General features: G+C 38.2%; 2 protein-coding genes across 6 annotated transcripts; both read left to right on the top strand.

The window, feature by feature from the left end:
* The first annotated feature begins 1,984 nt into the window (after positions 1-1,984).
* On the top strand, positions 1,985-13,847 carry LOC310948875 (uncharacterized protein). 4 transcript variants are annotated; one of them, XM_083916154.1, is made up of 28 exons: positions 1,985-2,330; positions 3,689-3,740; positions 3,841-3,858; positions 3,954-3,998; positions 5,327-5,404; positions 6,009-6,128; positions 6,745-6,798; positions 6,954-7,031; positions 7,112-7,204; positions 7,827-7,886; positions 8,876-8,956; positions 9,056-9,115; positions 9,330-9,398; positions 9,562-9,642; positions 9,734-9,826; positions 9,919-9,993; positions 10,124-10,204; positions 10,285-10,377; positions 11,186-11,260; positions 11,384-11,464; positions 11,556-11,648; positions 11,742-11,816; positions 11,947-12,027; positions 12,109-12,201; positions 12,285-12,329; positions 12,817-12,942; positions 13,066-13,216; positions 13,330-13,847. In XM_083916154.1, exons 1-28 carry the CDS (start codon positions 2,007-2,009, stop codon positions 13,790-13,792), a joined length of 2,838 nt encoding a protein of 945 aa, XP_083772280.1. In that variant the 5' UTR covers positions 1,985-2,006; the 3' UTR covers positions 13,793-13,847. The 4 variants fall into 4 exon arrangements, with proteins under 4 accessions (XP_083772280.1, XP_083772281.1, XP_083772282.1 ...); XM_083916155.1 differs by lacking the exon at positions 10,285-10,377; XM_083916156.1 differs by lacking the exons at positions 10,124-10,204; positions 10,285-10,377; positions 11,186-11,260.
* A 1,765-nt stretch (positions 13,848-15,612) lies between these two features.
* Positions 15,613-27,106, top strand: clpxb (caseinolytic mitochondrial matrix peptidase chaperone subunit Xb). 2 transcript variants are annotated; one of them, XM_083917345.1, is made up of 15 exons: positions 15,613-15,827; positions 16,384-16,465; positions 17,499-17,659; positions 17,793-17,910; positions 19,228-19,382; positions 19,506-19,665; positions 20,876-20,917; positions 21,590-21,766; positions 22,313-22,477; positions 23,403-23,491; positions 24,419-24,583; positions 24,710-25,009; positions 25,390-25,482; positions 25,572-25,678; positions 25,812-27,106. In XM_083917345.1, exons 2-15 carry the CDS (start codon positions 16,411-16,413, stop codon positions 25,900-25,902), a joined length of 1,878 nt encoding a protein of 625 aa, XP_083773471.1. In that variant the 5' UTR covers positions 15,613-15,827; positions 16,384-16,410; the 3' UTR covers positions 25,903-27,106. The 2 variants fall into 2 exon arrangements, with proteins under 2 accessions (XP_083773471.1, XP_083773472.1); XM_083917346.1 differs by lacking the exon at positions 20,876-20,917.
* The last annotated feature ends 491 nt before the right edge of the window (positions 27,107-27,597 follow it).

Raw genomic sequence — 27,597 nt, 5'->3', positions numbered from 1 at the left:
AATCCAACCAGGAACACACACACACATCTAAGCAGGTTTACTGTGTCCTATATCTGCGCTCACAAAGCTTCTGCCCCCTTGAACCGGCAGACAAAACAAGCTCACCCATTGGTTAAAAACAAAATAAAGGAACCTTAATCTGAACTTTTCATCCATTGTAATTCTGTTGTCCTTGTACGTAACAGCAGTAGCACACATTAAAACCGAAACACACTCACACAAAGCTTTAACTGTGTGTTACTGAACTGTTCTTCTAATATGTTAGTTTTGGTGACAGAGTATTCCCTTTTTACCTTCTTTTTTTTTCTTGTTACTACAGGTTTATTATGCTCATAACATTTGTGTTTTCTCCCAAAATATTATGTGCAGTACGTTTTTGTGACAGAACAAAACAAAACTGAAACATGAGTGTCTCAATACAGAAACAACGTCCACATAATTCAAATTTTAAATTGAGTAAAAAGTCAAGGTGGGTAACGATTTTTTCAACATATGCTGGGATGTTTTTATATCTAGTATCTTTTAACTATTCTAAACATTTATTCAATAAAAAAAAGGTTAAAGAGCGATACTTACGTCTCTTGTTCTTTCCTACTCCTGACAAGCTAGAGCTCAGATTGAAGAGGTGCTGTTCTTCCTCCTCTCTGCTTTTAAGGATGACCGGCATCCACCTACAGAGTAAATCACAGTGATGAGAGCGTTTATAAATCCTCGGTTAAGCCCTCATTTTACTGGTTGCTTAGAGACACTGCCACTTTGAGTACTGTTACAACAGAGGACAGGGCAAATACAGTGCACATCTTAACCACAAAGCAGCTTAAAAAAGAACAAAAAAGTAGGTTATTTTAATCATAAGAATGAAAAACCTCCAGGTCTTTCATCTGTTGTACTTTTTTTTTTTTTTTAAAGATGGCTTTACATCACATTTATCTTTGTTCAAAAGAAAGAGACCCCGCTGTCCAATTCATCCCGCGAGGAGGCTTTTCAGGGGGAAATTAATTAGCTGGGTCAGACTGACCTGTGTCAAAGGGAGTAGGGATTTACTCCGCAGTTTAAAATAGGAGACAGGAGAAAGAAAAAAATGTCATCTTTATAAAGTGTCACTTATAAATGGGTGTCAGTGATCCACTATGAGCACGGGTGCAAAATTAGAAAAGTAAAAACTGTGTTCATTCAGATGTTGTGTGCTTCTGAGGAGCTGTCCTTCAAGCTCAGAGGAGCTGAAATGAATAGCTGGTATGTTGTTGATGGAGACGTTGGCCCCAGATTCAGGGGTTTGGGGCTTTTATCCCAAGTTGGCTGAAAAACCTGCTCTCCTTATAACAGTAGAGACAAAACTGGATAATCAGCACTTTTTGGAACTGGAGAAACTTTAAATACTTGTCTGCCGCCGATAAAAGTGGAGAAAATAAATGTGTAATTATTATTCTATATTTGGAAATGCATAATGCAATGAGTGAAAAACATTAAAATAATTTTTTTGAATGAGATTTCAGTGTACACACACACACACACACACACACACACACACACACACACGCACACGCACACACATGCACACGCACTCACAGTCGTTTACTGGAAGCGCTCTGAAAGCTCTTTTGTAGAATCAAAGAATGATCTCTTGTTCACAACTTATTTATTCCACTTCCATGTAATTTGTGTAGGACAGACTGGTGGCAATATTGAGAGGAAGAGCACCAGAATGATGGGAAGCACTACACACACACACTGTGTGCATGATATGTCATTCTGGAAATATGTCCATCAAGAAGGCCTACACATTTTAACTGTTTCCCAGATGCGTGTTGTTGCGCAATGCATCATGTGGTTACCCCTTTAGTTACAGACAGATCTTGACATGTTTATTTCTCTCCAACAGCTCGAGCGTAGTTTCCCTCTGACGTCTCATCTGTTGGCAAGTGGTCAGATATGTGCTGTATGGGCTTGTGAATTTCAGAGCTCAGATTACTCTGCGGTGGAGGACTAGCAAGCAGGGCACAAATATGAAGGAGAGGAGTGGAGTTTTTCTGGCCTGGAAAGTGCTGCTGGTGGGGATGTGTGCGGTGCTGCTCCTGAGCTCAGCAGGTTTAGTGCTCCTGCTGGTTCGACAGAAAGAGCTCTCTGAGGAGCTGGTCAGGTTGGACGCCCAGGTGCAGGTGCTGTCACAGAGCTGCAGGCTGCAGGCACGAGACCTGCAGACCACAGACCCTGCAGAGGCTGGAGAGCTGAAGAAGCTTCAACGCAGCAGAAGAAACCAGGAGGGAGAACCAACACAAAGCCAAGAGGAGAAGGATATGCTGATGCTGATGACATACTCCATGGTTCCTGTAAGACATCCTAAATGCTTCAATGTGGGCTCTGTGTATGAATATGTAAATATTGTCTGTATTCTGCAAAAAAATGTATGAAAAGATAATTTCTCATTGTTTTTATGAGACAGAACAATTAACTGCTCTTTGGTGTCATCTTTAATAGACACATTTCCTCCCTTCTCCCTTTTGGGAAAAGAAGCATGTCCGTGTAATGCAAAGAATCCAAGAGTCTGTTTCAGAGATCTGGTTTTCCGCTGAGTGTTTTCTGGATAAATAGTTTGTGCAGTGGAGCTTGACTGCTCCTTCCTCAACTGTACTGGCATTTCTCCAGACAGCACTACTGTATTTGTTTTTCCCAAATGTTTTTATTGAGTTTTGCAGACAAATAGAAAGAAAAAAATACCACAGTTGTACAATACGTCAGTGCATCTGCTTTAAGATGAAGAAGAACAAAAAACACAACTCCCGCTATCCCTCCCAACAACTACTGTATTGTTTTACCAAAATAAAGTTTTATTATTGGCCTCATTGATTAATAATCACCAATTACATTTAGGTCTGCAACTATTGGTTATATGGATTTTAAATTCTTATTTTGAGTATCCTCTGGATTCGTTGATTAGGTTTAACCTATAAAATGTCAGAAAATAGTGAAAAATGTTTGATTCAAATTCAAGAGCACAAGGTGACGTCAACCTTCCGAAACCAGAAGATATTTAATTTACCTTCATAGAAAATGAAAAAAATAAGCAACAAACATTCATATTTAAGAATCAGGAACAACACAGTACGAGATAATCCTTTATTTTCAAAGACGAGTTAAATTAAAGATATTGGAAAAGAAAAGCTAAACAGTGAACAGTGCCATTCTCGTGGCGCCGTCCTGAAAAAAAAAAATACAAAATAAGAAACCTCTGGAGAAGAGTACACTAATTGTTTTGTTTTTCTTCCCTCCCTTACTTTTCAAGGGAGGGGACAGTAATGTTCCTGTTTGTTAACCGCTTAAATTTTTGCCTGTATTCTTTCTGAAACAACAGTAAAACTAAATATATAAAAATAAATCAAAAAATAAAAAGCAGGATCAAGTGAGTTTTTGGATTAAAAAAATTACACAAGTGATTAATAAATTAACACAAATGTTGTTAATAAAGTGTCAACAATGAATAAATCAAAAATCGTTCCTAATAATGGAAAAAATGTGAAATTGAAATGATTGTTATCTTTTATGACATAGTTGCAGTAAAAAAAATGCCTCACAAGAAAGAAAGAGGTGTTTGTATTCGAGTGATTTAAAATGTGTAACGTTAGAAGACTCCATGTGGTTATTACCCGCACTGACCTTACCTACTGTTTGTTTCTGTTTTATTATTTAGGTCAAGGCCTTCATAGATCTGTGTAATAGCACCAGAGGAGTTTGTTTAACAGGTGCAATTATACATATTCTCCATTCCAGCACTGTGTTTTTTAAGATTATAGATGCTTTGATTTGTTTAAATCATTTTCTTTTATTTTTCTTTTCCCCCAGGCCCACCTGGACCACCAGGTAAAAACAGGCACTATAATGAACCGCATCAGTTACTGAAACTAGGCTGAATTATTTACTACAGTAAGTCACAGTACTTTTGTCTGTTTCACCAGGACCTCAGGGTGTACCGGGGCCGAAGGGGAGACGAGGAAGAAGGGGTGAGAGATCTGTTATGAGTGGTGCACCAAAACAGACAGAAAGTCCAGCACAAGCTACAAACAGTCTTTGGTTGTTGAGCCATGCCCCTCAGGCTTTTGCTTTCACTCGGCTCTGCTCGAGTCGACTCACTTTTGGTACCAGGTGTTTTTCTCTATTTAATTATCTGGGTTAGTCAGGGTAAGGGGTGCTCTACATATATGAAGTCATACTAAATTCTGGGTGGATTCGTAGATTTTGCTTAGATTTAAATGGCCAGGATCATTTATAAATATAAACAAACAAATCCAAGCCACAGATACTTGTGTACTACACAAATGACCTACAGTATATCCCAGTTACAAAGGGGGTAACATTAAAGTGTAATTCCGGCACAAAATCCTCCCGTGGTCTTTTTCAGCACTTACATACATCAAAAAAGCCATGGAGACAGTTTTTTTCGTGTAATAACTGTTAACGAAGAAATCCCGGAGAGTCACGCGTGGCTAATACTGATTAGCTTGGGGCAGTATGGTAAAGGCATTAAAACGGCTAACCACAAAGCACCAACAACAAAGTTAGCGAGTGTTACGGTACCAGCTGCTGTTGTAGTAAAGTCCATTCAAGTTGATAACCAAATCCAAAAGGAAGGAGCCCATTGGTGCTTTGTTTTATGTGCAGTGACTCTTATCATGCTGCTGCAGAGGGTTGGTGTTATTTGAGCAGTATTATTGGTTAAAAAAGCCATTTTAAAGCCTTCACCGTAATGCCCAAAGCTAATCATTGTTAGCCACATCCGGATGTCAGTGGCTTCAATGTGACACTCACCGGATCCTTTCATTGGCAGTGATGTCTGCACTTCATCAGTTGTACGGAGTAGTTTTATGGTCAGTAGTTTTTTTTCAAATATGGGTCAAATTGACGGTAGCATGGCTATTTAAAAATGACGGGTTTGTGCAGGATGTTTTGCAAAGGCAACTCTGTCTGACCAATCAGTGTTCTGCAGTTTTTTTTAACTCCAGTTTCCTGCATCGGCTCAGCTCGCATGGAACCTCAAAAAAAGTAACCAGTACTATCCACAACTTTTGCTGATGGAAAACCAAAAAAAGAGCGAGTCTGAAGCTGCCACGTTAGCAATGCTGCAGACTGGTTCTGTTGGCAAAGGTTTACTGATTACACCTGAATCAGAGGTTGCTTGCAGTGACTCACAGAGAAAAGAGTTCATGTTTGAAAAAGAAAAAAAGTGTGTGTTTACAGGTTCACAGTTGTGCCGTTAACACATGATCATCCTGTTTTTCGTTAATGTTCAACTCACTGGTTTGAACTAACAACAACATGTGTCAATGACTAGGTGAAAAAGGAGAACCAGGACCTAAAGGAGACCCTGGGCCTCCCCGACTGAAAGGGGAGAATGACATTTTCATTGAGGGTGAGCGATGACGTCATGTTTAAACCTGATATGGATAATGTAATTAACAGAGAGGAGGACGGTCACGATCAAGATTACACCTGAAAGGCTTTCACCTCATTTTATCTCATTTTCTGAGTTTCTTCTTCTGACGTTTCAAGGATTTAAGATGTTTCATTTAACACATTATATTGTTGTGGGGTGTAATATTGTATGTCATTTTTGGTATAATCTTGATTTAATGCTGATTCTTCTCTTTTGATTTAAGGTTTACCTTTTCTTTCTTTTAATGTTCTCATAAAGAACCTTATGTCACATATTTTAATAATATTGATTTTAATTAAATCACACTTAGGATTATTCCTGTTGTATCTTTTTATGAATATTTTTATTTCTCACTTTTTCGCTGTGTTTTCTGTTTTAATACCCGTGTTGATTTGTTTTTGTAAAGCACTGTGAGCTGCATTTTATGTTATGAAAGTTACTACATAAATAAAGTTCATTATTATTATTATTATTATTATTATTATTATTACTATTGTTATTTATATTATTGACCAGCAGTATTGTGTGTTACGTCAATTTAACATGTCTAATTGCAGCTACTGTATGTTAATATGTGAAGGTCCACCTGGTCCAAGGGGTCCAGCAGGTCCACCTGGTCCACCCTGTCCTGCCTGTTGTGTTAATAAAGTGAGAAACGAGACCATCGAAGAAAACTTCCATGGAACCAACAGGTTGATGGGTGAGAAAATCTCCGCAGAATAATTAATCAATGACCCAGCATGTTTCATTTTCACAGTGAAAAAAAACTCCAATGACACCAATGCCTCATTGAAAAATAAAGATTATTTTTAGTGATACCATAACATCTTTTAAAGTTTAATCCTCACTGTAAAATACAAAGTATCAAAAACATCCATAAAAACTCTGCAGAGTAGCTGATTTTTGGCATGCACTGGGTGACTGATGAGAATCCATTGTAACCTGGATTTTACAGATAATAAATCCAAGGTCACCGTTCCCTAGATAAAATGATGACCAGACAGCAATAAATGTATATTTTTTTATCTGTTTCCTCTGAAAAAAAAACAGAAGCATCTCCACGCTGCAAGGAATACAATTATGCGAAATAATGAATCCTTTAAATATGTATGAATTGGCTTAAAAGTCAAAAAAATACAAAAAATCAGCCCATAAGTGTTGGTTCTGAGCACAGCCACCATGCTCCATAAAGGACAAATACACACCGTGGCCACCCTTTCAAGTCTACATGGGGGGAAATCTTTTTCCTAATGTTTTGATAGATTATTATTATTTATAGAAATGTTTACAGAAGTTAACCTTCCATTTCTATTTAGATTCATCTTCTCTGACCGACGTAGAAAGCAGCAGCTGGACAATTAACATGACTGGTAGGAAGACATTTAAAACTGTGTACAACATTTACATGAGTTAGTGTTTAATATTATTTATGTTAGTGTTTGTGACGTAGGGCTTCAAGTTCCTCTTGTATCATTTGTTATATGATTTTTAATAATGTATGATGTCTTGGTTTTCGCACCACCAGCACATTCTGCCGATGAGAGCAGAGATATATTGAATGTTACTACTTCTAAAACACTTGAAGACACACGTTTGGACTCTGGTAAGGAAACGCGATAAGAAAACTTCAGTGTCAGCCCTGATAACACATTTAACCCTGTGCTTTTCACTTTTCTTTCCTAGAGTTCATGTCAGTTCATCCAGAGTACAGAAACAACACAATGAATGATACCAACACAGAAAATGTCACAGAGGCACCAGTTAGATTATTAAAAGGTATTACCTGTGTTTTGAATAACAGATAATTCTGAATTAAATAGGAGACAATAAAGGTGAATAGGTTGACATTTTTCACCATGTTTTAGCAATAATCAGGCTATGGATGATATATGAACAAACCCCTCTGTAAAAACCTTCAGAATATAAATAGGAATGATGGTTTGGTGTATGTAAGTGCTGCTCAGGTGAAGGTTTATGTCTCAATTATGAGAAAAAAACTAATTTACTGCTACTCAGTTTAAATGCATGTATTGGTATTGTTAAATTACCACACTACAGGTGAATAGGGTATTTTTTAACTAAAAGATATTACCATGAAACTTCCTAAGTTGATGTATGACATTAAGGCAATACTTTTTTGCATTACAAGTTTTCTGAAATGTTGTGTTTAAATATGCAAATGATGCAAACTTTTGGTGATTTAAGGATAAATCCACATACGCAAATAGACAAAGTTTATTATAGTAAACATCTAAATGTGTTTTGGATGTTTGCTTTCCACTAGTCTGAAGGATGACATGTTATGGAAGAAAAATAGCCAAAATTGAAAGAAAAATAGTGTCTCACCTAAAGAGTTTGTGTAATTGTTACAAAATGAATCATTCTCCACTTTCTGCAGACCAGAACAACGACACCTTCAATGGCACTGGAAACATTAACGATGCACCCATGAAAAGCGGTAAGAAAATGTCATATTGTATATATTGTATTAATCAATTGACATATATGATTAGTTCAGCGGGGGGAACGGTGGTGTGGTTTTTAGCACTGTCACCTCAGAGCAAGAGGGTTCCTGGTTAGAATCCCGGCCTGGGCCCTTCTGTGTGGAGTTTGTATGTTCTCCCCGTGTCTGCGTGGGTTTTCTCCGGCTTCCTCGGCTTCCTCTCACAGTCCAAAGACATGTACGTATTAGGTTAATTGATTACTCTAAATTGCCCGTAGTTGTGAATGTGAGTGTGAATTGTTGTCTGTCTTTGTTTGTCTCTATGTGCCCTGTGATAGACTGGCGTCCTGTCCAGGGTGTATCTCACCTCACGCCCAACCCAGCCCCCACGCCACCCCGATAGGGCATAGCGGTTGAAGATGATGGATGGATTAGTTCTGACAAGGCACTAATATAAAATCTAGTTAAATCTAGTGGCAGGAAGGCTTTATTAATTGATTTTTAATCCACTGTTATTTCATGGAAATCTTTTACCATAAACTTTCTGTGTTATTTACTACAGAGTTAGAATCACCTCATCCAGACTACAGACATGAATTGTGGATTGAAACCAACACAGGGAGTGTTACATCAGCTAACTTATTAACAGATGGGAATGCTGAAACTCATTCATGAAATGTTTGGGCACGCAGATTTGATCTTAACTTCACTTCTACTCATTAAACCTCCTCAGTGTTGCCGGCACATACAGCTCACGAAGCCACAGATGTTTTATGTAGCTGACTCTGATTCTTAAAATATGATATAATATATAATATACTCCCCAAAGCAATTTCAGTCAAAAGCAACTGGACTTGGTTATTTGTCTAGAAGGACGTTTCACCTCTTATCCAAGAGGCTTCCTCAGTTCATGTACGCATCGGACCAGTCCCAGCCTGGTGACTGGACAAATGAGAACATTCACAGGAATATAATATACCCTGAAACTCAGTTTTACTTCCTAGAGTCATTTCATAAAGATGACAGCCACGACAGCCAGAACAAAAAAGAGAATGTTACAGACGGACCAATTCAATTATTTACAGGTAGGAAACCTTTTTTTGTATCATCACTAAAGCAAGACTATACTAAACTGACTATAACTTTAAAACCTTATATTGAATGTTTCGTTTTCATTCTTGCAGCCAGAAACAGTGATTCCTTCAATAGCAGTGCAACCATTATTAATACTCCCATGAAAAGTGGTAAGAAACTGTCTATTTGGTGAAACAAACAGAATAAACTTCCAACAATATAGATGCACTGGCTGCTGTATAAGCACGGTACAGTTTAAGTCAATATTGAATATTTTACAATATGTGTAGACTACTCACAATATTTCTCTTGCAAAGTATACATTTTCAATATATCCTATTATATTTATACAGTATATATAAATATAAAATATAATTTCTTTAGACTCTTCATATTCCTCACGGGACAACAACAAGCTAAATTTGACTAACAATAAGAGATGGACAAAAACTGGTGAGCAAACTGTGAATGTTTTAAATTGCAGAAGTACACATCAATACATGTTATGGGTTAGTGATTTTCATGATGTGGTGTTTGTGAATTAAGACTTCAAGTTTTTATAGTATTTAATATCTGAACCATCTCTTCCAGTTGAATCTCACCTTTCTTTCTGCAGAATCACCAACTGCACATCCGACTGACAACTACAGAAATGTTACTGACTCTGAGAAGCTTCGAGACACAAACATGGAAGCTGGTAAACAACTGTTCTGAGCTGCAGGGAGACTGTAAAGACAAACTTTGACTATATGAAAAAACATGTCAAACCCAGTACTTTTCTTTTCTAGAGTCAGTATCATTTCATCGGGACGACAGCCGTGGTGCACTGAACGATACCAACAGAGAAAATGCTACAGAGGCACCAGTTAAATTACTGACAGGTAGGAAACACTCTGTTTTGAATTTTCAGTAAAGCGAGTGACCATAACTATAAAAAAAACATTATATTTAATGTTTTTTTTTCATCCAACAGCTCCACTTTCTACGGACGAAAACAGTGATTCCTTCAATGACAGAGGAACAGTTATTGATACAACCATAAAAAGTGGTAAGAAACTGGATATAAGTATCAGTGTTGATCAATTCACACATTTATTTCAATATTATTTTCTCTCAAAAGGGAGTTATATAATATCTGAACCATCTCTTCCAGTGTAATCTCATCTTTCTTTCTGCAGAATCACCAACTGCACATCCGACTGACAACTACGGAGATGTTACTGACTCTGAGAAGCTTCAAAACACAAACATGGAAGCTGGTGAACAATCATTTTGAGCAGCAGTGAGACTCAAAAGACAAACGTTGACTATATGAAAAACACAGAACTTTATTTTCTAGAGTCAGTATCATTGCATCGAGACGACAGCCGTGGTGCACTGAGCGACACCAACAGAGAAAATATAACAGAGGCACCAGTTAAATTATTAACAGGTAGAAAATATTCTGTTTTGAATTTTCAGTAAAGCGAGTGACCATAGCTTGAAAACGTTATATTTAAAGGGATAGTTCAGTTTTTTTGAAGTGTGGTTGTATGAGATTCTTATTCGTGATCAGTGTGTTAACTACAGTAGATGACGGTCGGCACGTTGTCAGTTTGTAGAAGCAGACAGGAGTACCGGCACAGAAGCTGCTGTGGACGGGGCAGCAGCTGCAGCAAAACATACTTTAGTCACCTTTAAAAAAGGTTCACCTAAAAACATCCATAACATACCAACCAACCATATCTACTTCACCTATCCATCAGACAGTCCTTTTCCTTTGGCACTACGTTTGAATCAGACTTTCCATAAGTTATGGAATAAACAAATCCAAGAAAATGAAAATGAGTCATGATGACAGTGATGATGAAATGTTGTTCACTATGAAGACAAGAGACCCCCTTTATGAGCCGGAGTATTAATACAGCAGGAGAACTTCTGCAGAGGGAGACACTTCTACGGAAACTGGAGAAGAGCTCTGTCTGACAGCAAGGTAAAGCAGTGAAAATATTCTGAATAAAGCGTACATTTAAATTGAAATTCTTTTTTTTAGGTGGCTAAAATACATTAAGAGTGCTGCCCCCATCCACAGCAGTACATTTATAGCTTCTTTGTCAGTACTCCATGCTTCTCCAAACTGGCGCCGTGCCGGACATCATTTACTGTAGTTAACACACTGACTATCAATTAGTACCGCATACTTCAAAATGCCGCTTCAAAATAGCTGAAATAACCCTTTAATGTTCCTTTGCATCCAACAGCTCCACTTTCTGCGGACGAAAACAGTGATTCCTTCAATAAGAGTGGAACAATTATTGATACAACCATGAAAAGTGGTAAGAAACTGGATTTTGGTATCAGTTTTGATGAATTCACGCATTTATTTCACTATTTTTCTCCTCCCTTAAAATATGGATATTTAATAACTGTGACTGAATTAATCTAATTTTGTTTTGCAGAATCACCAACTCCACATTTGACTGACAACTACAGAGATGTTACTGACTCTGAGATGCTTCGAGACACAAACATGGAAGCTGGTAAACAACTGTTCTGAGCAGCAGGGAGACTGTAAAGACAAACTTTGACTATATGAAAAAACTTGTCAAACCCAGTACTTTTCTTTTCTAGAGTCAGTATCATTTCATCGAGACGACAGCCGTGGTGCCCTGAACGATACCAACAGAGAAAATATTACAGAGGCACCAGTTAAATTACTGACAGGTAGGAAACACTCTGTTTTGAATTTTCAGTAAAGCAAGTGACCATAACTATAAAAAAAAACATTATATTTAATGTTTTTTTTTCATTCAACAGCTCCACTTTCTATGGACGAAAACAGTGATTCCTTCAATGACAGAGGAACAGTTATTGATACAACCATGAAAAGTGGTAAGAAACTGGATATAAGTATCAGTGTTGATCGATTCACACATTTATTTCAATATTATTTTCTCTCAAAAGGGAGTTATATAATATCTGAACCATCTCTTCCAGTGTAATCTCATCTTTCTTTCTGCAGAATCACCAACTGCACATCCGACTGACAACTACGGAGATGTTACTGACTCTGAGAAGCTTCAAAACACAAACATGGAAGCTGGTAAACAATCATTTTGAGCAGCAGTGAGACTCAAAAGACAAACTTTGACTATATGAAAAACCCAGTACTTTTCTTTTCTAGAGTCAGTATCATTTCATCGAGACGACAGCCGTGGTGCACTGAGCGACACCAACAGAGAAAATGCTACAGAGGCACCAGTTAAATTACTGACAGGTAGGAAACACTGCTTTGAATTATATGTAAAAGTAACAATGATCTAATACATTTTTTTTTCTTCTTCTTCCTTTTGTATTCAGATTCTGTGTATCAACTCCAGACCAATGAGAGACAAACAAAAACTGGTCAGATCATTTTATTAAATTACAGTCTGTTTCAAATGATCCATCTATCTATCTATCTATCTATCTATCTATCTATCTATCTATCTATCTATCTATCTATCTATCTATCTATCTATCTATCCATCTATCTATCTATCTATCTATCTATCTATCTATCTATCTATCTATCTATCTATGTATCTATCTATCTATCTATCTATCTATCTATCTACCTACCTACCTACCTACCTACCTACCTACCTACCTACCCATCCATCCATCCATCCATCCATCCATCCATCCATCCATCCATCCATCCATCCATCCATCCATCCATCCATCTATCTATCTATCTATCTATCTATCTATCTATCTATCTATCTATCTATCTATCTATCTATCTATCTATCTATCTATCTATCTATCTATCTATCTATCTATCTATCTATCTATCTATCTATCTATCTATCTATCTATCGTACTGAAGTACATATCTTTTTTCATTTAGAGTGCAACATTAGAACTATTAAATGTTCGGAGAAAGCCACCAAAATGCAAAGCACTTTTGGAGCCTGGATGTCCGATGCATCCCGGCTGGATGATGGTCGTTACTGGCTGGCTGATCATTTTTCAGGTGATTATTATTATTATTAATATTATTATTATTATAACAGCAACCACAAGACTACAAGTCATGATTCATCACAGAGATTTGTAAGTTGTTGTGGATTTAAACACTGGCACATTTCTTCCACAGGTCGAGTTTTGGTGGAGCACAGGAACATTTCCACATTTCTGGATACAAACAACAAAATTATAGACATCAGTATGTTCTTCCAGGGCTGTGGTCATGTTGTTTACAAGCACTCATTTTACTTTCACAAGGCAGGAACAAGCAAACTTATAAAGTAAGTGTTTGTGTTAAACATATATAAGACATTGTCTCTGCTTTAATAACTTGCTGATGTTTTTATGTCTGTGTTCTCAGCTTCTTAACTTACCCATGATCAATATTTTACAGATTTGACCTGAACACCAGGAGAACAAACACCCTGATCATGGCAAACAGCAGGTATAACAACCTGAAATATCTCCTCCGCAATTCAAAGACGTACTTCAAGTTTGCTGTGGATGAAAAGGGACTATGGGTCATTTTTGCATCAGATACAGATGATGATACGATGGTTGCGAAGATTAACCCTGACACATTCTCTGTGGAGTCAGTCATTAAAACCCACTACCCTACAACTAAAGCAGGAAATGCTTTCATTGTATGTGGGGTGCTTTATTTTACAGATGACAAAGACAGAAGAGTTACATATGCCTTTGACTTAAAGAAAAAGAGTCCTCTGAATTCGAGTTTTGATTTAAGGCCAGCTAATGGCACCCTAGCTATGCTGTCATATTATCCCAACAAAAAGCTTCTGTATATGTGGGACAACAGCAGTGTCAAAATCTGCAAAGTTAAACTCAAATCAACCTAGAAATGACCACACACCATGTAAAATGAGCAATAAAGTTCTGTTTTTTTTAATCTCAGTTGGCTTATGAATTTTCTTGAAGCACTGACCTGATTCTGACACATGTGGAGGAAGTTGATGGTAGAAGGTCAATAGCTCACACTGGATTTTCCAAAAATATGTTCATCAGGATCCCCGACTAGTGATGTTGACGTGTTGATTGCAAAGGACCACATTGCTGGATTTTTGCAGCATGACATGATGATGAATGTTCAAGGGAAATTTGGACATTTTTCTGTTAGTTAAGATTCATAGTCAGAGCTGCAACAGTCTGCTTTTATTCATTATGAATTAACTAATTATACATTAGTTATGTGACTAAATGTTTTACCCAATTTGTCACACATGGATGTTTCATGTTCATGGTCAAAATTAATATTATACAAATGATATGTTCCCAAATGTATTATGTGATATTGATACTCTGTAGATACGTGGTGTGAGGAACTACATGGAAGAAAGAGCAGAGAGGCCTCAAGGGTGGATGAGTTTGAGCACAGGCAGTTGTGAACATGCCCCGAGAGCTGCTGCCTGCAGAAAAGCCAATGCTAGAATACCGACTCGGCAAAGCAGACCCTCTAATATTAACAGTGCAATTTACCTTTCATACACGCTTCTGTAGCTGTATTCTCACCAAGTTAGACAGATCTAAGCGGGTTGTTTTTGCAGACAATAACTTAAAGTAGCCTGTACTTTGAAGCAGAGATGGAGAGGAGTTTCACCCTCAAGCATCCTTCTGTCCTTTAAAGTAGAAAGCTTACAATTTTACCAGAGCAGACTATTTTTGTCAAATGATGACAAGTTATTACTAAAACTAGGAATCATCACATGAGTGGGTTAAATTTCGAGATGAGGTTTGTGTCCTCATTTTGAAGCAAATTAGACAGCTCCTTGCTTATCTCATGTTTGCTGACTGAGAGGTCTGGAGGTCTAGGATGCCTGGATGAAGGAAAATGCCATTTTCAAAGCCACTTATGAACCAATACAGAACAATCAAATCCAGAACCAACAGATTGAAAAAAATGTTTCTTCCTCCTCAGGCAGTAAAATGCACACACCCTCCTCCCTCCATCCCACCCCTCTCTAAGAACTGAATTGATGTGCAATAACCCCCTCACCAGAGGCGGATTAATGCAGGGCCCCCGGATTGGCCAGACTATTTTAAACTGTTTTAATTTATGGATTTAATTTAGTTTTTTTTAAAAAAACATTCCTCCTATTTGGGCCCTTAGAAACATTATTAACAGTCGCTGATTGGATTGATATGGGACACATTTACCCAATCAGCTGCCATCATGTGGCTCCGACTCATCTTCTCTTCTAGCGTTGTTGTTGTTGTTGTTTTCTGATTAAGCGTGATTAATAATGTGGGGGCCCAAACAAACAGCAGCCTGGGGCCTCTGGCCACCTTAAACCACCTCTGCCTCTTGCCCTCCAATTACTTTGCAACTTAGTATAAGAACACCTCATTATTTAATATTTTACTATTTTCCTTACCAGTTCTTGAAAGCTGCTAAACTGTGTTTCGTTATTCTAAAAAAAACGAACAACAAATAGTAAAATCAATCTTCGGTTCAGTACAGCTTCACACATTTACGAGGGCCACCTGAACGCATCACCAGTCGTCCCAGTCAACGCCTCCTGGTGATTACTAGCGTAGATCTCAAAATATCTGGATGGTGTAAATTGTGTAGACACAAGGTGAAGCCGCCATATTGTTTACAGCGTCCACCGTGGTGAAACCACTTCTGCTAGCTACTGTACCCTGACTGCCAGTTAGCAGCTAAAGCAGGATAACCGACCTAGTTCATAACAGCAGTTACATCACTTTAGGTCGTGTGTCCCACCTGCTGGGAAACAGCGGCCTCGAGGAGCGAAACCGACCGCTATTGCCACTGTGATATTAGACACACTGAAGCTGTTAAAAGAAAAGCGAAAGCTGCAGTGACATTGCACAATTTTGTTTTTCCGAAGGGGGACTGGTTTCATCGTGTGCCCTGTGAGTAAAAACCCACGAGCAAGTTAACGTTACATGTTGCCTCGCCAGTTGCTGGTGTGATGTCACGTTAGATTTGATTAATTAGCTCGCATGCCTTGACTGTTGGCTAGCTTACTTAACGTCATTTCAGGGTAAAATCACGCAGCTTGACCACTACGCAACATAGGCTGTCTGTCCGACCCACCAAGGGGTGTTTGCTGTCAGGTAGCTCTGGCTTGGGCCTTGCTTAAGCAGCTAACAGTTGCTTATTTATGTAACCTAGCTATTGTTTGTTTTGACATTATTAGTAGTAGTATTAGTAGTATGAGGTACTTGGGCTAGCTGTGATATACTCGTCAACCAACACATGTCAGTTTATTTCTGTTTTAGTGAGTCGCATTGCCAGCCACCTTCGCCAGTGACGTTAGATGACCTGCTAATGCTAAATGCTAACAGTGACGTTGAAGTTATGAAATGTTTTTACGCTAAACGGCTGCTCCTGTACGTAGCCTGTTAGCCACCCCATGCTCTCATTATGAAGTTGCACTGTGTTCACTAACTTTAAGTTTATTTTCAGGGTTTTTAACCAAAAAGAAGAGGAGCTATGTCCTGCCCGTGTACTTCGGCTGCCAGGTTGTTTCTGAACACAGCCCACAGAGGTAAAAAACAGTTTGTGCCAACTGAGTACAGCTGCATGACATTGTGCTAACTTGCTACAGTTTGAGAGAGTAGGTCTCCAGTCACGTAATGACAACAGGTGTAAAAGTCACTGCAAAATGTACAATAGCTGCAGGACATAAACATACTCTGGATTTCTTGCAGCTTAACTTGCTCTTGATTATTCAATTCAAATTTATTTATAGCGCCAAATTATAACTTAAGTTATCTCAAGACATTTTACATATAGCATAGTTCCAGACTGCACTTTATGACTACTTTATGATTTACAGAAACCCAACAATTCCTCCACGATCAACAGCACTACCTATTATTATTATTATTATTATTATCATTATTATTATTATCATTATTATTGTTGTTTATATACAGTATCTATTATCCAGCAATCTTGTGCACACAGTGGAAACGAAAACCTTCCTTTTAACAGGCAGGAATGTCGAACAGACCCATCTCTATGTTATATCGCCATCTGTCTTGACCGATAATACGGCTTGTGTTCAACCGATAAAGACATAGGCCATTATGTTGCTTTTTGACTTATCTGATGTGTTAACTAATTAAGTTCACTGCCCCAATGATGTACGCAGACAATTGTCTTGATTGACTTATAAGTTGTTATTGTGTAACAAGATTATGAAAACTTGCCATTGCCATTTGTCAGAGCCCAAGGTGACCTATGTGACAAATGTCACAGTTTGTCCCCAAAGATGTTTACTATCATAGGAAGAAAATAAAAGTGAAATCATTAATTGAATATTAAAATACTTGAAGATCAATTTTCTGTTGATGGTCTAATGGATTAAACGTCTACTCATTTAAGCACTAGTTACATGACAGATATGAGCAGTCATGAAATTTTCTTGCTGCTGAATTATTATTCAGGGAAATATGTTTTGGATAGGTTATCAAAATCATTCAAAATGACATGATCGTTGTCGTCCATTAAAAATGTATGTTCACAGACCACAATGTTATTAAGAATCAAAAGGGATGTCTTTGTTGTTGTTACAGGATTGTCCTGCTCCCGGATCCAATTGTTTTCTCTGAGTCGTCAGGGGTCTCGGGAAACTCCTTCACCTCCCTGGGTACGAGTGAGGTCATTTTCAGAGACTGCTGTTTGCTATGCCGCTAAAGATGGGACAACAAAGGACAGTGGAAGTGATGGTGGAAAGGTAATCTTTAGGAGGATAAATCTCCTTTGTAGTTCCCTTCCATGGTAATTTACAGTATTGTGCATTACTTTGAACATGGAAGAGGCTGAAGTAATATAATTTAATATGTGCTGATGCCGTCATTTTTAAACAGAAAAACATCAGTGAGGCGAAGAGACACTCTGGCTCCGGGTCAGGATCAGGCAAGGGGGGAAGCCAGCTACGCTGCCCCAAATGTGGAGATCCCTGCACACATGTAGAGACCTTTGTATGTGAGTAAACAAGACACATGATTTTCTGTACATTTTAGGTCGAAAGTTCAAATTAAAAGGATTAAACGTAAAGGAATATTACATGAGGTAACACACATCAGTCACAGAAGTTTTATAAGACCGGTTATGAGAGATATTATGTCTCCAGACTGTGAAAACACTAAATTGTGCATATCTGGCATTATTAGTTCTAGAAGAAATGTGATTGACATTGTTGAATAGGAGATGAAAAAAATTAGATGGTTTATGCAATGACTGAATAAAAAATTAAACAGAAGTATAGAAAATACAGTATACTGCCCATGCAGATTGACAAATTATAGTTTGTATCCACAATTGTGTTGACATTTTTTTTTAAACAAAGCATTAAACCAAGATTCACATTTTTATGTGGTAAAAAGTGTGGTGGTGAACTGAAGCCACAGCACATTAATGGTACACTATAAACAACCAACACAAGCAATTTCCTGACAAGGTCTGTCAAACTAAAGACCTGCGAGTAAACACTGAGGGATTGGTTTTAATTGTTGTTCACTGAGCATTTTCTGCAACATCAACTGTGTGACTTTATGCTGCTTGCTTAAACTAAGAAGGGTTGTTTGGTAGATGTTGAAGAAACCACAGATGAGAGATTCCTGCACTGGTTTGTTTTGTAAATTCTGAAACGATCTGACATGGTAAAATTTCCACCCTCATTGAAAATATTATCACCCTACACCTTTTTTCATTTTAACTCCCTATTACTTTCGTATAACTTACTTGCTTTTACATCGTCTAGAATAAACCTTACAAGTTAAGAGAGGTGTGTGGTGTACTGTTCATATGCTGTTCACGGGTAGAAATTTGTTTAATACTATATTTTAAAAAGTCTACTTTTGCACACAATACTGTCAAGTGAATAATACAGAAAACTGACAAACAGAACATTATTAGTGAAAGTGAAACTACAATCCATAGTGTCTGCCTGCTAATATACAGACAATCTGCTGTATGTCTCTAGTTTTGTTTTCTATGATGCAGACAAGCAGTAATGTTTGTAATGGCATGGCAGGAAGGTTAGCAGCAATTGTTTTTTCATATTTAGCCTGTTGATGTAGATTATTCAACAAGTTTCTCTGTAGGTCAGGACCAGCAGCAGACAACTTTTGGTCATTTCTCCCTTTCAGCACTATGAGCAACCCTAAGTTACTTTTGGTTCGAATGTCATTCGGCTTAATGATCTGAAATCTTGTTAAACTGTCAGTGCCTCAAATGTTTCTTTCAGCAAGGTTGTAAAGAGTTTCAGTATTAAATGTGTTGTGTGTTGTTCTTTTTTAGCATCAACACGATTTGTCAAATGTGAAAAATGCCATCACTTTTTCGTGGTTCTGTCTGAAACGGACTCTAAGAAGGGGCTAAACAAAGAGCCAGAGTCTGCTGCGGAGGCAGTGAAACTGGCGTTTGCACAGAAACCGCCCCCTCCCCCTAAGAAGGTGAGAAATTGAAGCAGGAAATCCAAATATGCTTTTAAAGGAAAGTGTTATACATCCTCATGTAATAGTCCCTCTGTTATACTTTTACTTTGTTATAAAGTATAAATTCCTTTTTTCTCCCAGATATATGCTTACCTCGACAAGTACGTTGTTGGCCAGTCGTATGCAAAAAAGGTGTTAGCAGTTGCAGTGTATAATCACTACAAGCGCATCTACAACAACATCCCAGCCGGGAGTCGACAGCAGGTGGAGGTGGAAAAACAACCCTCTCTAACACCGCGTGGTCAGTATTAATGTTGTCTATAAGATATTGCTTTATTCTGATGCTTATTGGTGTAACCCCTTTTAGAGCGAAAACTCTATTTCTAATGTCTGGTATCTTTTAGATTAATGTTTAAAATGTATTATGGGTAATGTGGTTTCCACTGATCACTTGCATGAATCAATTCACTCTTGGTTTTTCACCTGTAAACAGGACAATCATCGTAGGCTGATAGTCGGTAAATACTTCGGTAAAGTTTTTACAGACAAACAAATATTTTGAATGAGCAGAAAAGCTTTGAATTATTATTGTAAATTGACTTTGCCAAAAGTTCCATGTTCTATATTTTGTTTTGTATTTTGACAAATTCTGTTTGACTCAGATATACTATAGTGCTGAGCTTTGACCTACTTTTGGGCACCATTTTTGTTTTCATTCCATGCTGGGCCCTCAGAGACAGACCGGAAACATGGGGAGAGAGTGAGGGGGAATGGCATGCGACAGGACCTGTAATTTAAAATTGAAGAATTGTATGTTACTGCTTGGGTTTTGAATATGATCCTGGGATTCATCAAACACTGCTTTTAAAACGCTATTTCAAAATAAAACCCAAACAGGGATGTATATTATATATAAAAACAAGGCTGTTTTGATTAAGCTTCTGATAAAATAAATGCATAAGAGATCACAGTCAGAATGGGTTTAATTTCCAAGTAGGTTTTCACATACAAGTCATTTTCTGTGGTGTTTGGTGCGTACATAAATTATACACACACACTCATCTTCAACCGCTTATCCGGGGTCGGGTCGCGGGGGCAGCAGCTCTAGCAGGGGACCCCAAACTTCCCTTTACTCATAAAATATAAGAGGAAATAAAAAATAAAGCCTAATGCTACAACATAAATATAGCATAGAAAAGTGGCCATAAATATAAAAAAACTGTTCATGCAATTGTTCATGTTTTTCATATTGAAGCAGTACGATTTAGTGCAAAATGTGTTTTATTTTTCACTCATTAAGATTTTGCATAATCAAGAGCCATTTAATCACAAAAATCTGATGGCTATGGCCTTCAATTTTGACTTGTCTTGAATCAAAATCTGTATTATTTGGCATTTGTTCAATAACAATTGCAACTGTATAAACGGTTATGCACGACTGTAGTGATAATGTCATAGTGGTAATGATCAATGATAATATTGATTTGAGTACTTTCGTCCTCTCCCTGTAGAGCTAGAGATGAGAAGACGAGAGGATGAGTACAGGTTCACAAGTAAGTGGTTGGTCCACCTTGCTGTTATCTTCTTTTAGAGGCCACTTTAAAAAACACAACACTAAAACATTTTCAGACTTTATTTTCATGAGTTGCACAAATGCCAAAATGTACAGACTGCAGGGGCTCCTCAGTTAGAGCTTTATTCAGCCTTTTCCAGGTAGATATTTCTGGTAGCGCACCTATAGTCAAACTCAACCTAAACAGAATCTAAAATTATGTCTTAACACCAGATGACAAAGGTTATATTATTTTGAGGAAAAACAGCTCCAGTTCTGGAGCGGTGACTACAGATAAACGTATATTTAAACAAAACAAAAAAAAAAAGCTCAAGAAATTGAAGCAATAAGATTAAGCTTGTTAATCTTTGACTGACCAGACAATAAGATAAGGTGACCCACATTCACATCTGTACTATTTTCAGTCCAGCTGTCCTCACTTAGTACTCCACACTGGCTGTGCCAGGGCACAAATATTTTTAGCCTGCACATGGAAATGTTTCTATGCGCAGTTTGACACATACACCATCAATGAATGGCCTGTTTTAATTGTGCAGCAGTTTGAATAGAAAGCGTTCAGTTGCATGTTTATATTGCTTTGTGAAATACTGTTCCTGAAGTTCTTACTTTTTAATCACAAATCTTACCCCTGTGGCTTTGCTTGTTGTTGCAGAACTGCTGCAGATTGCGGGGATCAGTCCTCATGGAAATGCCCTGGGGGCGTCCATGCAGCAACAGGCGAGCCAGCAGGCACCTCAGGAGAAGAGAGGCGGGGAGATCCTGGACTCCACACACACTGAAATTAAACTGGAGAAGAGCAACATCATACTTCTAGGTCCAACTGGTTCAGGTTAGTGTTGTGTCAACACTGTCCTAAATTGTGGTATTGCACAGTGACATTAAGATCATTAAGATTTACACTGCTAAATAGGCAGTTTACTTAATAAATAAATGGTGCGTTCCGTTAACCTCGGAGGACAAAGCTTAGCGCTGGGAATGACATTTCAAACGAGTTGACCGCGTTATAGTTACAAAAGCATCACAAAGTTGTAAAACCATTATATTAAACAGCTTAGCTATTGTTAGCAATACCAGCTGATGTATTATGTTGTATTTTGTCCTTACAAACCCTCTAGCAATATGTCCACAGATGAAAGATGGACAATTCTGTGTGTAGGATTATTTAATGGGACACAAATAAGACAGAAGTGAGAATAAAAAGTGTATTCCAACAGCTTTGACTGTTTCTACTGGCAGTTGCTGTCGTGTTTGATTGAACAGAAATTCAGAACTTCGGGTGGCCACGCCAACGCCACGCCAACCGGAACACCACAAGAGATCTGTCTTGCCAAAAAATGTAATTGGGATTTTTTTTTTTTTTTCCCATTTTTCACAGGAAAAACATTGTTGGCGCAGACACTGGCCCGTTGTCTGGATGTTCCCTTTGCAATATGCGATTGCACCACACTAACTCAAGCTGGATATGTGGGAGAAGACATCGAGTCTGTTATTGCTAAACTGCTGCAAGATGCCAACCACTCAGTGGAGAAAGCACAGCAAGGTGGGCAGAGGGACACACACAAGAAACATTCACTCTTCTCTCTCTTTCACTGTATTTATTTCACTTTAACATCCATCAAAGATTGAAAATCACATCTGATGGGACTTTGAAGAATGGAGTACTTATACACGTTTTCTCACATTTTATATTTGCATTCCGAAATTAAATAAAATAATGCGTTTGAGACCAGCCACAAATTTTTTCAAGTAATCCCAAAGGATTTCGTCTTGGCCACATACAGTATCTACTGTTAAGAAAATACAAAAGAAGGTGATGGTGACAACAAGGCCTCTGTCCTCCTGTACGCTACTGAACCTGTAGTCCTGTTAATAGAAGTAGTGGTCATGATAATAGAAACACATTTACAGTTTTCACTAGTGTGCTCTCTAATATATAACAAGATCATTTTACCATCAAATATGTAAAGTTGTTACTAACGTAATATAAACTCCATAAAACAGTTCAATAACAACCTTGTTTAACAAAAATGTGGAAAACCTCTCGTTAGACCATAACCTTGTAAAGATTAAATTCTGTCGACTTGTATATCAACTACTGCATTATTCAGCTACAGCCGTTTTAAATGTGCACATTTATGTCATTTCTAATTTCCATTCCTTGCATGGGTACAGAATGTGTTATTTGCTTGATTTAGTTGGACATGCTAGCAGCAAACAGGAAGAGGTTAAAAAAACAAACCAGGATTAACAAAAGTAAACATCTGTTTTGTTATTACAAGGGTAGCTTTCCACTGCCCTGCAACTGTCAAAACACAATTGAAGCTTTCTACATTATTTAAAAGTGAATTCTGTATAGTGTAGGCTGACATGTGATGTCAACATAGTATACTGTACATGTACGCCTCCTGTAATAGTGAGATGTGAAACTTATGCTGTTTTGTCTCTCCTTTTTATGTCATGTTCAGGTATTGTGTTTCTGGATGAGGTCGATAAGATTGGCAGTGTGCCTGGAATCCATCAGCTGAGGGATGTAGGAGGAGAAGGAGTCCAGCAGGTCAGTTTTCAACCTGTGTTGCACTAACTAAAACTTTAATGCAGTTGGTTTATAGACATTAATCTCAGAGTACAATTGTGAGAGATTTAGGAATGCAACAGCAGGCTCCACATTCGATAAAAATATTTAATCGCATGATTGTCCATAGTTAACTCACGATTAATTGCAAATTAATCACTACTTTTCATTATCTGTTCTAAATGTACCTGAAGGTGATATTTTTCAGGTTTTTAATACTCTTGTCAACATGGAAGTGGACAAATATGTTTGCTTAATGCAAATGTATGTTTATTGTTATTATTATAATTATTATTATAGCAACAATCCAAAACAATGACAAATACTGTCCGGAATATTTTCCAGTATAACCTCAAAGGTGCCGCATGCTCCAAAAATATGTTGAAAGGGTATATTGACCTGAATCTAACATTACTTAGTATTACTACAACAGTGTAATGCAAACTATCTAGCGCGCTCTTTCTTTGTTGAGGGGAGGAGGGCTCTCTCCATCAGCTGTATGCTTGGACAGCAAAAGGTATTTGAGACTCAACGATGCTCCAGTGGTAACTTAATTCAAATCGACAGGAAATGCAGATAACTTGGGTCTTTTCGAGAGAACCATCTGGCTTTGAAACTGAACTTGCCATTCAAAAGAGCCTCTTTATTAATTTCTGCTCAAGGAGGTTTGTTAAAGCTTGCAATCTACAATGTTACTGCTGCTTTCCTGTTTTCCCAAAACTGTGCGTATGTTATTTGCGTGTCCAAAAAAAACAGTGGCAAATCAGAGGAATTTGCCTTAAAGCGTCATTAGCTCATTAACTTTAACAGCTCTACTTTTTATCATAACTGTTTTTTTTTCCTTGTCCTATATTAGTTGACCTAAATCTGTGTTATTGATGTTTTTGTCTTTTCTTTTTATTCCATCAGGGGTTGCTTAAACTCTTGGAGGGCACAATCGTCAATGTTCCTGAGAAAAACTCCAGGAAACTGAGAGGAGAAACGGTGCAGGTAGACACAACAAACATTCTGTTTGTTGCATCCGGTGCCTTCAACGGACTTGACAGAATCATCAGCAGAAGAAAGAATGAAAAGGTAAATTTAATGCAAGGCTCATGTGTACCAACTGTCAGCAGACATTCAGCCAACACTCCTGTTAATTACATTTACATAACATAATTCCTGCCTCTAACTTGATGCTCATGTTTCACGACTCCTTAGTATTTGGGTTTTGGAACTCCTTCCAACCTGGGGAAAGGGCGCCGTGCAGCAGCTGCCGCAGACTTGGCCAACACCAGCGGTGAGACAGACACAGTGGCAGAGATAGAGGAGAAGGACAGGCTGCTGACGCACGTCGAGGCCAGGGACCTGATCGAGTTTGGAATGATCCCAGAGTTTGTTGGTCGTCTTCCAGTGGTCGTCCCTCTGCACAGCCTGGATGAAGAAACACTAGTCCGAATCTTGACTGAACCACGCAACGCTGTGGTGCCCCAGTACCAGGCTCTGTTCAGCATGGACAAAGTAAGAGCTCTCATATACTGGATACTACTATACAGTTTTCTGCTGTGTTCAGACAACAGTGGCAGCACTGTGTTAAACAAAGTTGGTTTGCTAAGCAGGGGTTCGAGCAAGCGGACTCGGCTGAATTGTTGCCAGAATGCACTGCAGTGTCATCTAGTCACATACAAGTGCACATTCCTGTAGATGACTTTGTAATGTGAATGCAGTACAGTATTTCTACTGGTGTATAGTTAACAAGGCAGACCCTTCTCCTGTATCCGGTCTACAGTAAAAAGAACATGTTGAACTTATTAGACACCTGTGAGACACATTTCTATTTGTCTTATCTGAGCAACTGGATATTTGGAATTTAAATGAATCTGCAATGTTTTTTGTTTCAGTGTGAACTCAATGTAACTCCAGATGCTTTGAAGGCCATAGCCCGGATGGCTCTGGAGAGAAAGACTGGAGCTCGCGGGCTCAGATCCATCATGGTATGTGATTTTGTTTCCTAGGGTATCAAGCTTTTAATTTTTTGTAATATTGATTTAATAAATAAGCATGTCCTCACTTCTTTACATAGGAAAAACTCCTTCTAGAGCCCATGTTTGAGGTGCCACACTCTGACATCATGGCTGTTGAGCTGAACAAAGAAATTGTCCTGGGAAAATCACAACCCAGATATATCAGGTCAGTATCTCTCAGCTCACTGGACAGGGCTACATGTGTGTCATGCTAGAGATTAGATTCCTTAAGCCCGGCTCACCGAGCCTCCTGAGTTGTGTAGTTGAAACCTGAACTGGACTTTCCATTTGAATTTCAGAACTCCAGCCAAGGAGTCTGCAGAAGAGGAATACGACTCGGGCATCGAGGAGGAGAACTGGCCTCGGCAGGCGGACGCTGCTAACAACTGAACCACACGTGACTCATTTCACCTAAAGACAGTCTCTGAAATCATTAGATCACTATGAACCTCTGGATACCTACTGTGGGTTTACTATAGCCCCCTGACAAACAAGCTGTGGACACTGTAGTTGAGCTGGTGGTTTTCATGATGAACAAGTTAAGAGAGTGTAACAACCTTTGGTCCCGTGCATCAGATGTTAATTCTCTAGCAGTGCACTCGGCAGAGTGGACCTTTTTTATAAAATATTTCAATCTCTGGGGATTGTTAACATTTTTATCTATATAAAGATAATGCAATTTTATTCATGAAAGGGTTTGTAGCTAGTTTGTTTTCTCCTTTTTTTGTGGTGATGGGCTGTGATGGCAAGGGAAGCAAATGGAAATTATGGGATCATACTGTACACTTGAAAAGAGAGGAAGTGTAGATGTGATGTTACCATGTCGTGTGATGCCTTACGTCATAAGGGCATAATATTCCACAAGCACATCAATATTTTGATGTTTTCTTCTGTACCACCATTGTAATAATGGTGTTCACATTAAAACTGGGCTGTAACTGTTGGGCTAAGTAGCATCTGTAAGCAGTTTGTATGACATGACCTCTAATTAGGAGAACATATTGTGAAGTGTAACGCACCAGCACACTAAACGAAGCATGTGGAAAATATTGGTGACCTTTGCAACAGCCAGAATGGTTAGTTTTCAGTGTTTTGCTTCCCTCTTGTAGCCCACTCTTTAGGAAATGTATCTGTGTTTCCATACAGACCTTTTTATGACAGGACTGGATAAAAAGGCTGTCTCTCAAAGCAGGTATTAGCAGGTCAGCCAGGTAACTAGTGTTGACGTGTCCTCTGAAGTTTTGTAATAGATATCCTCCAACATACAGTACATGACTATTCAATTTTTTTAATCTGACAGTCAAGCTTTATTGTTCAGATTAAGATCATATTTGGACAGATGATCTCTTTCACAGTTAGTTCTTAACTGTCTTTGTCAGACACCCCACAGCACAAAAGCTTCTATTTTCTTTTTTTTGTCCTTGCCCCAGCGTTGGAAACTCACCTTACCGTTAGTGATGTAATATCCTGTTGATAACTCAATACACACGTCTGTAATCAAACCTACAAGCTCTGACTGAACTCAACACAGCTGCTGTACTCTTTAAAATGCTGTTTGTGCTATAAAATGAGATTAAACTAGGTCTGTTCTTTCTTTGCGCATAAGTTTCCTTTTCTTTCACTTAAGTTTCAAACTGCTTCTCTGTTTTCAGAGGTCTGTTACAGAACCTGTAACCCCCCCACCCCCTGATTGTGAATCTTAAATGTATTGTGATTGTTTAAAATATATAAATAAAATGTAAATCTCTGTACAGATTTGTTCTTTACCTTTTAAACTTGTCTGCAATTTGGTTCCCAAAGTTGCTGTGACAAAATGTTTCTTAGACATTCTTAGCACACACAAATCAACCAAACAGGAAATGAATGTGATAAACATAAACAACAGTGTTGTTCCACACAGCTATGCTGTCATCTTTATGTAATCGGCTAATCTGATCTAAGTATTGTACTGTTGTTTCCCAGTACATCAGCATTCCCTAATCCCGTCAACTACAGATTGAAATCGAGGAAAGTCACACTGTTGGAAACGTGCCTTTGAATACAGATACAGAAAAAAAAGATAATAAAGCTTATTTTGTTAATGTA

This window comes from Echiichthys vipera (assembly GCF_963691815.1).
Source record: "Echiichthys vipera genome assembly, chromosome: 7".
In the NCBI taxonomy this organism is placed as follows: Eukaryota; Metazoa; Chordata; class Actinopteri; order Perciformes; family Trachinidae; genus Echiichthys; species Echiichthys vipera.
This window is presented reverse-complemented; position numbering and strand designations above follow the sequence as displayed.